This window comes from Belonocnema kinseyi, chromosome 5 (genome assembly GCF_010883055.1).
Source record: "Belonocnema kinseyi isolate 2016_QV_RU_SX_M_011 chromosome 5, B_treatae_v1, whole genome shotgun sequence".
NCBI lineage: Eukaryota > Metazoa > Arthropoda > Insecta > Hymenoptera > Cynipidae > Belonocnema > Belonocnema kinseyi.
The window spans coordinates 117,289,019-117,303,848 of NC_046661.1; the positions used below are offsets into that span (position 1 = coordinate 117,289,019).

At 36.5% G+C, this 14,830-nt stretch overlaps 1 protein-coding gene across 2 annotated transcripts in view; it reads left to right on the forward strand.

Annotated features, from left to right (window-relative positions):
- Nucleotides 1-11,625, forward strand: part of LOC117172760 (zinc finger protein 521-like) — a 60,226-nt gene extending 48,601 nt beyond the window's left edge. For both annotated transcript variants that reach the window (XM_033360960.1, XM_033360961.1), the window contains exon 6: nucleotides 9,338-11,625. In XM_033360960.1, the coding sequence (XP_033216851.1) occupies nucleotides 9,338-11,324 (1,987 nt within the window). In that variant the 3' untranslated portion in view covers nucleotides 11,325-11,625. The remainder of the gene's footprint in view (nucleotides 1-9,337) is intronic.
- The last annotated feature ends 3,205 nt before the right edge of the window (nucleotides 11,626-14,830 follow it).

A 14,830-nucleotide genomic window follows, 5' to 3' on the forward strand; every position in this document is an offset into this window, starting at 1 on the left:
AATCTCAAGCATCTTTTATCTTATCTTAAAAACCTGCGGGCTTGTTAGATGGCGCCACAGTCGAATATACGCGACCGCTTCTAAAGCATTGAGTTACCAGAGTCTGGTTTTGAGTGGTGGAACGAGGAAGAAGGGAGTAGCATAAGCCCAGGAGGCATTGAGGCAAGTGTACAAGTACAAGTACCAGCTAGGCTGCAATTGAGAGAGAAAAAGGATGCAATGCAGAGTGGAAAGGTAACGAGTAAAATGAGAGACGTTGGCAAAAGATTTGGAAAGAGAGAGCACAAAGAAGGAGGAATCTGGAAGTCCTGGAAGTAAGAAAGGAGGATAATAGGGTGAAAAGTGTGGTGCAAATCTTGGCCACGAATACGAAGTTAGTGACGCAAATGAAAACTTCTTGGAAAGTTCCAGCTGAAGACATGGCAGAACAAAAGTGATCTGCTAAGCGCCATGGGAAGGTTGAGAGGCTCGCGGATCTGGTTGGTGGAGGAGTGATGAAAGAAAAAACGGAGCGTAGTGGAGGAGGGTATTAAGTACAGAAGTGTTAAGCAGAGCAAGGAGTGATCAGGCACCAGGTATTAGGGAAAGTTATGTTGTAAAGGCATAACAGAAGGTAACATTTGACGCTCTGGTGCGTCAGTATTTTTTTTTTGAATGTGAAAAGGGAGTAGAAGTTATCTTCTTCCTATGTAAATGATAAAATAATATGGGTGTTTTGGTTTTGATGTTAGATGCCAGATCACCGAGTGCGTGTGAAGGAGAAAATTTAAGACAATATGGATGAATTTTTGTTCCTGGTTTTGTAAAAAGAGCAAGGGAATCTGAAGTTTGAGGTTAGGTCTCCGCGTAGAGAAGGAGATATATAATTAGAGATGATAAGGATGATTTTGGATCTTTTGTGTTCGCGCCATGTGTAATATAAAGACGCATTTGGAGACAATAAGGGGAATGGATAGGAGAGAAGTAGAATAAGGATTTCGTTCCTGCTTGACGTAAATAAGGATGTGTGGGCTAAGTTAGACTGACAGTTAGTGAGATGATGTGAATTTGTAAAGGATTTTTAAGACTCAAACCCGTAAAAGGGAGAGTGAAAATAAATGTTTTAAACAATGAGCTAGATAGAGATAATCTAAAAAAGTAATTTAAAAGCGCTAAACAAATCCTAATACAGAACACTGACACAAAGAAAGAAATTGATAATTCGATAAGAAAATACGCTAAAAAAAGCAAGTCAACAAAACCTACGAAAGAAAAAGGGAGAAACAGAACCACCATCTTAGCCTAGATCCAAGGTATCACAAAACAAATAGGAAAAATTCTCACAAACACAACATCCAAATCATATTTAAACCACCTGCGAAAATAGTACAACTTCTAAACAATCCTAAAGACAAAAAGGCACCTCGCAGTGATCCGGGAGTAAATAAAATCCCTTGCTCATGAGGCAGCATCTATATTGGAGAAGTCGGGAGAGCGGTGAGTTAGCGTATAAAGGAACATGAGAGTAAAGTCAGGCTAAAACATTTCACGCTATCAGTAATCGCAAAAATACGATACAATATTTCTCCAAGAAAACATAGAGAAGCAATCGAAATCTTAAAACACACTGATAACATCAATAGGGAAAATGGATAGATACCAAATTCTAGCGTTTATTCACCCCGTTCTCAGCCTTTCTAGAACTTCTGGTTCCCTCAGTTTCTCAGGCGAGCAGAGCGAGAGCAGTTGCGACATTATATATACAGATATATATGCCAATTAGAAACGAGCCAGGCGGCCGTCATTGTTTACGTTTCGATCCGCCCGAAGCCAGTCCAATGCTATTTAAAGGCAGCCCCCGACACTTAACTGAAACCTCAGTTAATCCTGAAGAAATGAGCTGCAATGCTCACGAAACGTCGGCAACATCCGTAAGTTTGCGTTCGATTGAAACCCGAAAAATCTCCTTTTTATAATGAGCAAACAATTTAAATTAAAAAAGAAACTCACTAAGTTCATTAAATAGGTCATCGTATTAATAAAGTATGCTTTATTTGCGATTCTACAAACCAAAAATTGTTTAAAAATTAATAATACATAAAATAATGTAATTTATTTTCTTATGAAGATTAGTAAAATTAAAAATTAATGGTGGATTCGTATTTCTAAAGTGTTTTCATATGATCATGTCCAAATATTAGATCTATATGTCAGGTCAATTTATAATATTTAAAGGAGGAACATTTTATGTCATTATTTGTTAAGAAAGTAGAAATAAGATGGTTATTCACTTGTGAAGTTGCACTTGAATTCATCCATCAGTTACCAGTCGCGCCGGTCTACATCCACATTTAGTCGTGTAAGCACAGTAAATGTGCAAAATGTAATCGCCAAAGTTGTTGGTAAGTTTAATAATAATCTAATGAAAGTAATAAAATAGAGTAATTTTAAAACTCATTATCTCAGCATTTAAAATGATTTTACAAACCCTAACTTTTACCAACAATTCATTCCTTTTCATAAATTTTGTCGTTTGTTACGAAAACCGTTATTTGTCCCCTTAAGGCTTAAAAAGGCGTCTGTAAATATACAATGTAATGTTGCAACCATTTAGATATATTATCAGACATTAATTAATATTTTTAGAGAGAATAATTTGAGGAAATATAGTGACAGTGATAAAGAAGAAAATTAAAATTATAGTGATGTTGTAGGCGGCGGAGCCAAGAATTCGATCACGAATATAGTTCGTTTCTTGAAGTCCTGGAGAACGATGTAAGGCCTCGAGTGTGCAATGGAGACTGCTCTCCGAAAATCTTAGTTCCAGAAAAGTTAACACTTTTCGTTTTGGATAATTGACTATGACTCCCTTGAATCTTTCGGCAGGTCAGGGTCGCGCCAACACCGTAACAGTGTACAATATGGCAATAAAGCACTCTTATGGCCGCATTTGTGTCTGTAGAAATACGTCGTTTCCGCGTGCGTTGGACTCCTGGATAGTATGTGTTCTATGTACTCAGCGTGTACATGACACACTCTGCACCTATCGCTGAGTACTTATTGACGTAAAATGCGGTTACGGCATACCAACATAGAAATGACACCGTCCTGCCACACGAAAATAACACCCTCTCTATCTGAGTAAAGTCCTGATAATCTGAGGAAAGCAAAAGTTAGCACTTTTTGTAAAAGTTTCCGTGCATTTTCATGTCTAGGAGCTGTTGGCGGAAGTTTTCAACCTCTGCTTTCTTTACTTGGTCTTTTAGAAGTGAGAGATATAGATGGAGTACGAGTATTGCCGTGTGAACAATTTATGTTGGATTTTGACGCATGCTAACAGCTGACGCAACTAAAGCGCTGATGGTACTACCACTTTTTGTCGCTACCCTACTATTTGTCAAGCATGACTGAGCCGAGCTGAAATTATAGGAACGATTTCAATGGTAGTAACTTAAATGAGATTTCCAGTGTATCTGAAAATGATGTCCTAAGCCGGCACCCTCGCGTTTCTCAAAGATGGCGCTTGTCGGTTGAACTATTTTTTTGGTTAACATGAACGTAATTTACGCTGACAATTGTCACATTAGTTTTTGCTTGACAGCGTGAGCGGGCTATATATTTTTTATGCAAACGGAATTCCATTTTCTTCTCTTCGTGTGAAGCAGCTATATATCTGTAAGTATTATGAGAAGTTCAATCAATTAACAACGCTGTTTTCTGTGTTTTGTGTAAAAACATGAAATGTCTAAACATTCGTATTGGTTACGAGCCGGCACGAAACAGGTGTTCCTGAGACGGCACTTTTTTGGTTTTGTTTTTTGTATGTTATTTGTGTGTAAAAATCGAATTCTTCATTTTGCGCTGCATTGCGACCGCAAAAATAACTCTACACTGTTGCGAACGACATTCTTGAGCAACGACATTAAATCGCCATCAAACCCTATTTACCCTCTGTTTTCGTTAAAAATTCTTACTGTGCTGACTTAGGACCATTCTCCCCTAAGTGTTGTTCAAAAAATTAAATGTATAATGTAATATTTATTGCAAATAGTATATCATTTTTATTTTTGTTATTCATTAATAACAGTAAGTTTCATACAAAAGGTAAATGCATAATTTGCTATTTATTATATGTTTCAAAGTAAATATATATTGCATATGTTTGTATTCTGTGAATATAATTCTCCTACTGTAGCGTATCGCGATCCTAAAAAAGTATAATTTATTTGGAACCCAGATATATACAGCTTGGTTACACGTGCTCTGTATTTTTTTTCAAAATTTCTTGTTTTCAGTTTTTAAATTTTCTTGAGTTTAAATTTTTTTACATTCCTGAAAGTCAAGAAAGTCGTTCCAATTTATTGTCGATTTTTAATCATTCATTTTCTAAAACATAATTCCTATTTAATTGCGTGAGTGTGCAGTGTACACTGTGTGCGTCTACAGTAGATCTGTTTTTCCGATATGTAAAGACTGCCTTGACCTTTCTTCATGCACACTACTGCTTAACTACCCATCTGACTTTTGACTGACTGATGATACGATTCGTTAGTCTCCAATATTCCACTGAGGTTCTAAAAGTTCGTCCTCCTGAGGGTATGGCTCTTGGGCCAGAAGTGCATCCTTATTAGGTGCTCTAGGATTTCATTAATCGCCTCTCAACCATTTCGCTCGACGGCAAAATTAGTTCCTTCAGTTGACATTTTGAATTGCCCCTGAAGGTTCCCTAGAGTCTAGCAGTATCAGATAGATTCTCGATTCTCCGTGAGTTTCTGATGGCCGATACGTATTTGGGGTATTTCTCCATGAGTTCCTGATGTTCCGATACGTATTTGGGGACGTACAGAGCTTTGAATTTGTACCTAGGTGAGCCGCTTTTGTAACAGTGTGCGTTCATAGAGACTAGTGATCTTCAGCACTACTTCCCCTCTAGCGCCAAGTTTACGACGCTCGAAGTGCACAAAAAAGCGAAACCTAAGCTTGCTCTACAAATTCAAACTTTTACCAATTGATTATATTGAAATTATTAAAATAAAATGAATTTCACTTTCAGTTATTTATATCCAACTATGCACATCCCTAGATGGAATTTGTGCAACTGTAAATGTGCGCAGTTGTGCGAAAAGTCTTACATCGGAAAATCGAAAGAATTTTGCAATTCTCTAGGTGGTTTATCCCAATGATTTTTTCTTCAAATTAATGCTCTCGAAAATTATTTTCGAACATCTCCAAGAAACCACACCAACGGAGACATGTGTCTGAATTGGTTCCCAGGCGTATGAGGGATATTTTTACCTTACATAATTACAAAAATCTAAAAATTTCCATCATAGACACACTACTTATTAATTTTCTCCTTATGATTTTTCCCTAGGAAAATGCTAGGAATTCTTGACATCTTTAATACAATCGTCCAATTTATTACATCCAATGATTTTTTAAAAATCTAAATGAGCCGGTTGATGATTTTTCAACGTCCTTTTAACTATTATTAGAATTTTTAGATTTTTTAAAGCATGTGATGAAAAAGTATCTCTAATACACCTGGAGGCAAATTTAGACATATGTCTCCGTTGCGGTGGTTTGCTGGTGATGTTCGAACATTATCTTCGAAAGCATTAAGTTGATTAGAAAATCATTGCGATAAACTACTTAGGAAATTGAGAAATGTTTTGAAATAAAACTTTTCGCTTATTTGTGCATGTGTACAGCTGTACAAATGTCATTTGAGCACGTGTCCACTTTTTTTTATCATTCGTGCCCACAAAAGCGCTTCATCTATATACAAATTCAAAGTTTTTTACATACCAGTTTACTTATCAGGCCCAAAAGTTTGATGGGACTTTACGACTTATTTATTTGTTTTTGTTCTGCCCATCCTACAAGGATAAGGATAACTCGCGGGTCTCCCTGTACAATTCCGAGATCCCAGTCTTTTGTGCCCAGTTAAAAAGGCGGCTTGTATCCTTTTTCACGTCTTCGACACTAGAAGTCCACCACGGAGTATTCCTTTTTCTTCTTTTAAAACGGAGATAACAATTGTCTTAATACGCCATATTAATTCCTTTTAGCAGGATATCGTCAACACATTCTATATGTTCAATATAGTTTAATTCATTGTATATCACCCATTAAACTGCTAAGACCCTTCTTATAAGTATCCCAATCAGTTGCTGTAGGGTTGCTATACCTCTGAGACTCAGGACTATCAGCTGTCAAGGAGAAGCATATCTGTATATGATCTTGAGATTTATCAGTCACAATTTAGGTTTATCAATCTTATTTTATAAATTTAAATTAGTACTGAAATATAATCTAATAAAAACTCAACCCTTTTTTTGGGTTCTTTACTGCTCTGAGTCGAATGAAGCACGTTAGCAGCATATCTGATTAGCAGTAGCCATCCTTTCACGTAGCATTACAGTTCACCAAATTTCTCTACTCGGATAGTTGTGGCTCGTGGAAATCAAATGGTAGGTACGCCGAGCAAATTACCATAGGGAGGCGTCTGTGCCCTATATGGTAATCGGTCTATATTGCTACCAGGTTTCTGGATCAAAACATTGTTAAACTAATTAATTTAATATCACCTCTGATATAAAATGCTACTATAGGTATTTCAACGGATTCATCATAAATGACTGATCCGCTCTTATTAATTAAACCTGTAATTTTCGCCTTGTAACACCAAGTTTCTTGTATTAAGGCAAAAACGGATTGTTTCAACTTTCATTTGTATTCTTCTCTTCGTATGAAGACAAATCCTAGCTTTTGTCCTTATAGGTCGTGGGCTCACAGCGTAAATGGCAACGTGGCACGGATATCCAGATAAATGTTTGGCAATGTGCAGGTGCTATTTCTAATGTCAGCCTCTACATGTACACCAATTTTCAACCTTATCCGAGTCACGTTAGTTCACTGTCAAAAATCGGCACTTTTGGCAGGTCGCCACCGGTAAACGCATCCACTCACACCTGGCAGGCACCCATTTTTACGTTCCTCATCATCAGGCGAACATCTCAGGTGAAAATTGGCCTCATCCGTATTACGTTGTGATCCCACTGTCTATTAGGTATGTTTTTGGTGTCTGGGAGGATCATCATGTAAATTCCCTTCAACCCATAGTGTGGCCTGCAGTCGATCTTTGTAAGAATCTCGAACATACCTGGCTTCGCAGTTAAGTTGGCTACCCTGATTACCCGCGTTGACGTCGATAACCTTTCATTCTCCTGTCTGTAATGTAAGATTCTTGACTGCTTTCTAATTAAGTGCTGTCATTGATTCCATGAATACGCCGGGAATCCAGGTTAAAAGTTTAAGCGTCTTTGGCAGGTCTTTTCTGTCTATCACTTTGATCTTCGCTCCCGCCCGAGGATGTAGTTCGCTAACAGATTTAACGAGCGAAATTCGGAACAATTCGTCTGAACAGAAACTATGAAGGCATCATTTTTGAAACGGCAATCTCCAAATCTTGGGATGACTTCTGCGGGTTGCCCCCGTCAATATTCTTTTCCAATGCCGCTGCAATTGCTTTAACTTGGTCACCAATAAGTTTGGTTGTAGGAAACCCATCGGCGATTATGATCATCTTCATATGGCATTGACGGGACCATGTGGTTCTGTTGGATCTCTGAGCCGCACCTTATTCTGTTTCCTACGTTGGTTCACTCAAGTTCCTACCTCCCGCTTCGCCAGTATGGTTACCTCATTTCGCCACTTCGAGATTCCAAAGTATGCTCTAGGGCTCCTTCGGTAACTAACTAAGGAGGTATCCTAGAGTGTATCCTAGGTATCCTAGTGTGCTAGAGGCATACTTTTAAGATGTCATGTCCGGTTAGCATTTACCGTTGCGAAAGTTAGAAATTCAGAATTTGTTGCTTTGGTCGATTCTAGATATCGAAAATTTGTTTTAAAACGTATAAATTTGAAAGAAATTTAATGTATACCGTAAACTGAATGAAATACGGATTCAACTTAATAATTAGATAGTTTTCATAATTTTCATAATCACGTTTATTTATGATGTTAAAATATTATATATACTTATAAGTAATTTTATTAATTTGGAAGCGATATAATTTGCTCAACGATGTTTGAGAAGCACGTTAACGCCGAGTATAGCAAAAACTCTCAATTCTATAAATTTCTATCGTTTATATTTGACAGTCTTAAGCATCTCGAGATCGCTCTGGTTAATAAGAACTGCCATATTTTAAAGTAACTCTTCCCCTTTTTTCATTAAAATATTTTTGCCCCTCAATAAATAACCTACTGACGTAAGGTACATCGTACCTGACTTGTCATTCATTCCGTCACATCCATATAATATGTTCAAAGCTGTTCAAAGCATTTTCTCCCTGTACTATAGGACATATTCGCGTTTTTAAGTCAATTTCAAAATTATTATTATGGGGGTTAATTATGGGATGATGCTAGGACCTATACTAAACCTACCGGAACTATACTTATGCCCTGAAAGCAATTGGAAATGAGGATATTTCATGTCCAAAACAAAAAGTATAGTATGTGCACCTATGGTAATTATCAACGTTATATACGTTTCACTCCAATGCGGTTTTCTAAGTTTCGACTAACTTTCGACGGAAAGGAGACGCTACAGAGTACCCTTATAGTATCCACATAGTATTCCTTCCGTATCATGCAACAAAACCTAAAAAAAAGAAGATGGGAATTTTACTTGTTGCAATTTGGATTCTAGGTTAAATTTGTTATTAGATTCTCAAGGAGTAATTGTAACTGTTTTTTTTTTAGTAGCGTTAAAAAAATACAATACCTGTCATTTATATAGGCTAAAGGGGACTTCCTGCCTTTGGCAGAAGTTATGACTTTTTTAAAATTTTAACGCTGCAAATAAACTTATTGCAATTACTCCGTGACATTCTAATGGCAAATTTAACTTAGAATCCGAATTGCAACAAGTTAAATTCCCATCTTGCTGTTTTTTAGTGTTTTTTTGCATGATACGGAAGGGATACTATGTGGATACTATAAGGGTACGCTGTAGAGTATCCTTTCCGTTCAATCGGTCCGCCAGGGAGGTTTAACGTGTTTAAAATTGCCTTCGTGATACACAATGCACTATTTTTTTAGGGTGGTCGCAAATCGGGGAAAACATGGAAATCAGAAAATTGTGTTCGTCAGTGTTACAAGATTCGAATCTCGGCCTTCAATATTAATGGTCAGGGAAAAGTAGGGTAATTTTGAAAACCAAGTTTTGCGGTCACCCTGTTTTTAAATATTCTTTCATGATGGTGATTCTTTATTTATTATTTGATTCTCCTACACTAAATTAAATTAAATTAAATTAAGTATTTTACCCAACTTTCGTTCTTTACAGAAATTTTGGAGAAAGTACATTGCCTCATCCGGTATCGTTCATCGATTTCCAAGAGTTTGCTACAATAAGCAACGAAAAAGAACAAACGACCACTGTCCTTGAACATGATCCACTCAGTGACGAGTTCCGAACCACGTGTAAGCATTGTCGTCGAATATTTATTAGCACAGCATTTCTGATGAAGCATATAGAGAAAGAACATGTGACTGCTCAAACTTCTCCAGACATAGTTAAAGATCCAAAAGTCAAAGAATATAAATGCAAAGTCTGCAACGCGATGCTCAGCAGTGCCATAGCATATCTTTCTCATTTAAAAATGCACGCCGCCAAAACTCCAGGCATTGAAATCACGAATTTAAGAAGCCAAGTTTTTCCATCTACTAGCGAGAACAGTTTCTCAAACGTAGCGGAACATAAAGATGTTGACGAAGCGGAAGATTCGCCTAGAAAATTTCGAAAAGTCAGTCTTCTGAGAAGGACTGCTAAAAAAGATTTCAAATGTGATTTTTGTGAACTTACTTTCCCTAAAAAAGATGAACTGTGTGCACATTTTAATATCCATAAACTTTTTCTTTGTGATACGTGCGGTGATAAATTTTGGAGACAAGAAGATTTTCAAGAACATATGGAAACGCATAAACCTGTAATAACCGACAGGTATATCAATAAACCCTTTCGCATCGAGATAGAAAATACACTACCAGTGCAAAATATACAAGTGAAAGAAAAGGAAACAACAGGAGAGAACAATGTTGACAAAAGCACGAATCTTGAGGTAGAGGAGGAATCCGTAATATGCTTTGTAGATGTCCCGATCAAGGAAGAAAAATTCATTCCCATCGTTGATATTGAAGAGGACCCGAACTCCAAAGATCAAATTCTGTCGAAATCCGAATATAAAAGCAAGGACGAGACCGAAAATGAAGAAGATAGTAAAGACACCAATGGTTTAGTCAACGTCTCTGATGAAAGTTCAGAAGAATCTGACCCACAGTTAAAAGTAGAAATTGAAAAGGTCCTTGCGGACAGACATAAAATGTACGTGTGCGAGAATTGCGCAGCAATATTTTCCACAAAATTTGGAGTGACTAGTCACATATATAAGGAGCACCCTAATGATACTATATCAAAGAACTCTTACAAAAAGCATGAAGTTGATAATAAGTTTCTATGCGCAATTTGTAATCTCAGTTTCGGAACGGTAGGGGATTATGAATTGCATCTAAAGAGACACATGAACGCTAGTTTTAATTTACCCAGAAATGTTTGTAGCATTTGTGGCTATAAGTTCAGCAGTGAGAAGATGTACAAGTTACATATGCGCAATCATATGGAGAAAGGCTATGAGGAAAAAAAACCTACGAAGCATGGGATTTTAGATCTCAGCCATCTCCAGTGCAGATTCTGCGGGGAACAATTCAGCACGAATTTTATGCTGATGACTCATTTAAAATCCGCGCACATGCTTTCGTGTATACAATGTAATGAGAAGTTTGAGACAGACGAAAGTTTCAAAAATCACATGAGAAAGACACATCAAGAATCAATGTTTATTTGCAATATTTGTGGAGATCATTTTGCTTCTGATGAAAGCATTTACAAGCACATAGTTAAGCATGGAACTGGAAAGACTGAAAATTTGCACGACAAGTTGGAGAAACCATTGAGATGCAAGATATGCCACGCCACGCTTAAGACGATGTATATGATGAAGTGTCATATGGATAAGCACAGTGGAGTAAAAGATGCCTTTGCTTGTGACAAGTGCGAAATGAGGTTTGATATATGTTCGAAACTTGATGAACATCGCCGAAAGCATGAGCCGAAAGTCGATTTCGACCGGCCGTATGCTTGTACAGTTTGCGGCAATAAATATATTTTAGAGACAGCATTGAAGAGGCATTATGTCAGAGAACACTTCACACATATCGCGAGTGTCACGAATGGGAAAAGAAAATTACTTGAGTCACAGATAATGGAAATTTAGTATGAAATAATGAAAAAAGAAAAAGATTGCTGTACATTCTTTCGATGATTTTATTTCAAAAGTGAAATGATTATTATTAGTAATAGCTGTGCACCTAAATTTAGGTAACATCATTTTTCGCGGGTTTTCAAATATTTGAAAGCATTTTGGGGGAAAAAGGGGGGATATGTTCTTGTTTTTCAGTGAATAAACAAATCGAAAACGCATACTATTGGTCCAATACTGCCTTCTATTTTTTGTAAATAGATCATATTATTTATGTGCTGTCCGTTAAATTGTATTCTAAGCTGATTGTTAATTGATATCTGAAATTTGACTTCGAATTCTGGTAGGTTTGGCATGTAAAAAGAAAGCCTATATATATGAGTATAATTTCAGAGACCTACTGTATGTGTAAACAATCGTTGAATATGGCAAGAAAAGGTTTTATATTAATAGTAATGAACTTATTTATCTGACAGTAAATAAGTTTGGTTAAGAAATGTAGGTTTCAGCAAGATCTACCAAATGAGTGGTCGTAAGGTACGAAAAGTTCATTTTCTTTGGTTGGGAAAAAATTGAAACCCTCCAATATCTCCTTTTTCTAAACATGCACTTATTTTTGTTATAATCAAGCAAAAAGTTGCTAACTTTAAAAAAAATGCCCCGGTTTTTGTTGAACATAAAGGCATGACGCAACCTGATGCAATTAACCTATTTATGGCGCAAACCTCCTGCTGCTTGTCACGCCCAACTGAGCGCATCCTCCCTTTCAGCCCCGATGCTCCTCTCATCACGAGGCCACCGAAACATCAATTCTCGGAACGACTTTCAGTGGGAGATACTTAAATGGAATTCCCAGTCTACCTTCAAAAATATGCAACGTTTTTTTTTGCTCATAAGCAAATTGAGTAACTACAGAAATTTTCAATTTGTGGAATTTTGTTTCAAAAAACAAACACTGCTGCTGCAATTTTAAACATATAAAGATTAAATCTGCACAAAATATAGAATAAGCGTTAAACTAATTCTATTTTATAATTTATTTAATGATAGTCTTAATCAATTCGCGGAGAATATTCGACGCAATCTGTGGTTACGGAGTGGGGGAAGCCGCTGTCGCATATGTATGGTTATTAGACAATGTTAGAAGAATTTTGCATTTTTTTTTGCTTTAGTTATTTTTCAACTGTAAATCATGAAAGAAATAACTTAAATATTGCAGTCAATTCAAGAAATAATAAATTAATGGCAATAAAATTAGAGAAAATACAAATTAGGATTTTAATTTCAGACATTCGATATAATTTTTCTTGCGAATTCATCAGCAGATTTGTAACCAGCACAGAAAGCTATCCCAGATAAAAAAAAAACATCTTGATGCATCCATTTTTCGCTGGCATATTAAAACTGTTTACAATTTGCAAACGTGATTTCAATTCCGGCGCGAGTGCCTGGCATGCGACGGCCAACCTCCCCCTACCCCAATTGCGACACCACCTTTACCGTCTCCGCCGACTGGGTTTATCCTTTTCCGTATCTGGCTCATCCTCTAACTGTCTACCAAGGTTGTACGCTACACCAAATTTGTACCGTGGCACAATGCTTTCTATTTGTAGTATAACAATTTTAACTTAAGGCATTTCTTTCGTTTTTTAATGTAGAGAACAATGGTAATAATAATATTCTGTTAATTTTTCGATATATGATAAATAATTTGTTAAACATGAAAAACGGCCTAAAAATTCCGCAAAATTGACGTTTTTTATAAAAAATATCGTAGTTTCTCAACAATATGACCCATTTAAAAAAAAACGTATTTCAAAAGAAGAATAGTCACACTTTTAAGGGCATATAAGCTATTTTTTCTTTTCCTTAAAAGAACATGCTTATTTGAACATAAGAAGTAGACGAAATTAGAGGAATCGGACAAATGGCAAGAGTATTCAAAATAAAACTAGCAAAATTGATTATTAAAATTCAAACTTATTATAAATAATCCAAAATGTTTATGAATACTCAAAAATGAGGAAATAATACTTAAAAATTACTGAGAAAATTCTCGAACTTAAACCGTCCACTGGGGTAATGCGCTACCCCAAACGATATTCACGTCCGCACATAACTCACACAAAACACTGATAACCTCGCTTGTTGACCGAGGTCGACTGCCGAATAGTTTAAGTGAATTATGGTTAGGGTCACGGACCAAACTGCACATACCCTTAGTCAGAAGCATACCTTGAACTTTGAATGGAGTCGAGTACTACCCCGGTGGATGGTTGTAGGGTTAGGATTTAAGTTCTCGGCATTATTTGGTGATGCGAGGACCTGCGGAACAAAGGGCATGCGGTGCTCAGTCATTCGTGACAAATAGCTTTGAGAAATTCTTCTCTGGCACTCTCGTAGATATATTTAAAGGACCAGGTGGTTCGTTTAAATGTTCGGAAGGCTCTAAATGTCCTTTAAAAATTGAAATAAAAATACGATCATCCATAATAAGCAGAGAGACTGAAATTGAAATAAGAATTCAATCATAAATAACAAGCAGAGAGGCTATCTCAATAGAGTAGCCGATACTCAAGGGTTCTTTTGTTAAGCTTTCGGATTAAAATTTAGAAATAGATTTTTTTATTTTCAAAGGTAACAGCCTAAAACATCATAATTCGGAATCTACGGGTTTCGATGATTTCAGATACCTAACTTTTTTTTAATGTTTAAAATTGGAAGTAGTACAACGTTTCTCGTAAATGGAAGGAGATATGCCAAAAAAAAAACATTTTTTAATTCAAATCGAAAATTATATATTAGTGTATAAGTTATAATTATAAATAAGTATAATGAGAAAATTCATCCATTAAAAAAAAGTGTTAATAATTTGAAGAAAATCTAAAAAAGGGAGAGTCGGGTTAACGACGGCCAACTACTGTAAATAACTCTGCCCGCCCGGTACGTGACGAATACAAAAGGAGCATTATATGACCATCGTGTCACTATTAAATGGACATCTAAAGGGACCTTGAAAAGGATCCCAATCTCTCTGACTATCTCTGAGACTAAATCACTCAAATCGAACATGCAGATAGTCTCAAACCGGCCAAGTTATTTCGCCTGAGAATACTCTGAGATTTCTATCGGTAGGGTAATTCTACGTTTATTGTATTTTCCAATTACAATATACGAGGGTGAATCAAATATTAACCGGAATTCTTTTTTAATATTTATTTATTTATAAAGCAATACAAAAATACTATTGATTATTTTTCTACATAGTCTCCTTCACACTCTACACATTTTTTCCAGCGGTTTGGAAGCTTGTTAATTTCTTGCTCGTAGAAACTTTGAGGACGAGTCATCAACCAATTGCGCACAAATTCCTCAACATCTTGATCGTTTTCAAATCGCAATCCTCCAAGTGCATCTTCCATGGGCGCAAACAAATGATAGTCACAGGGTGACAAATCTGGGCTGTATGGAGAATGCTCAAGGGTTTCCCAATGCATATCCTCCAGTTTTTGTTTCGTTTC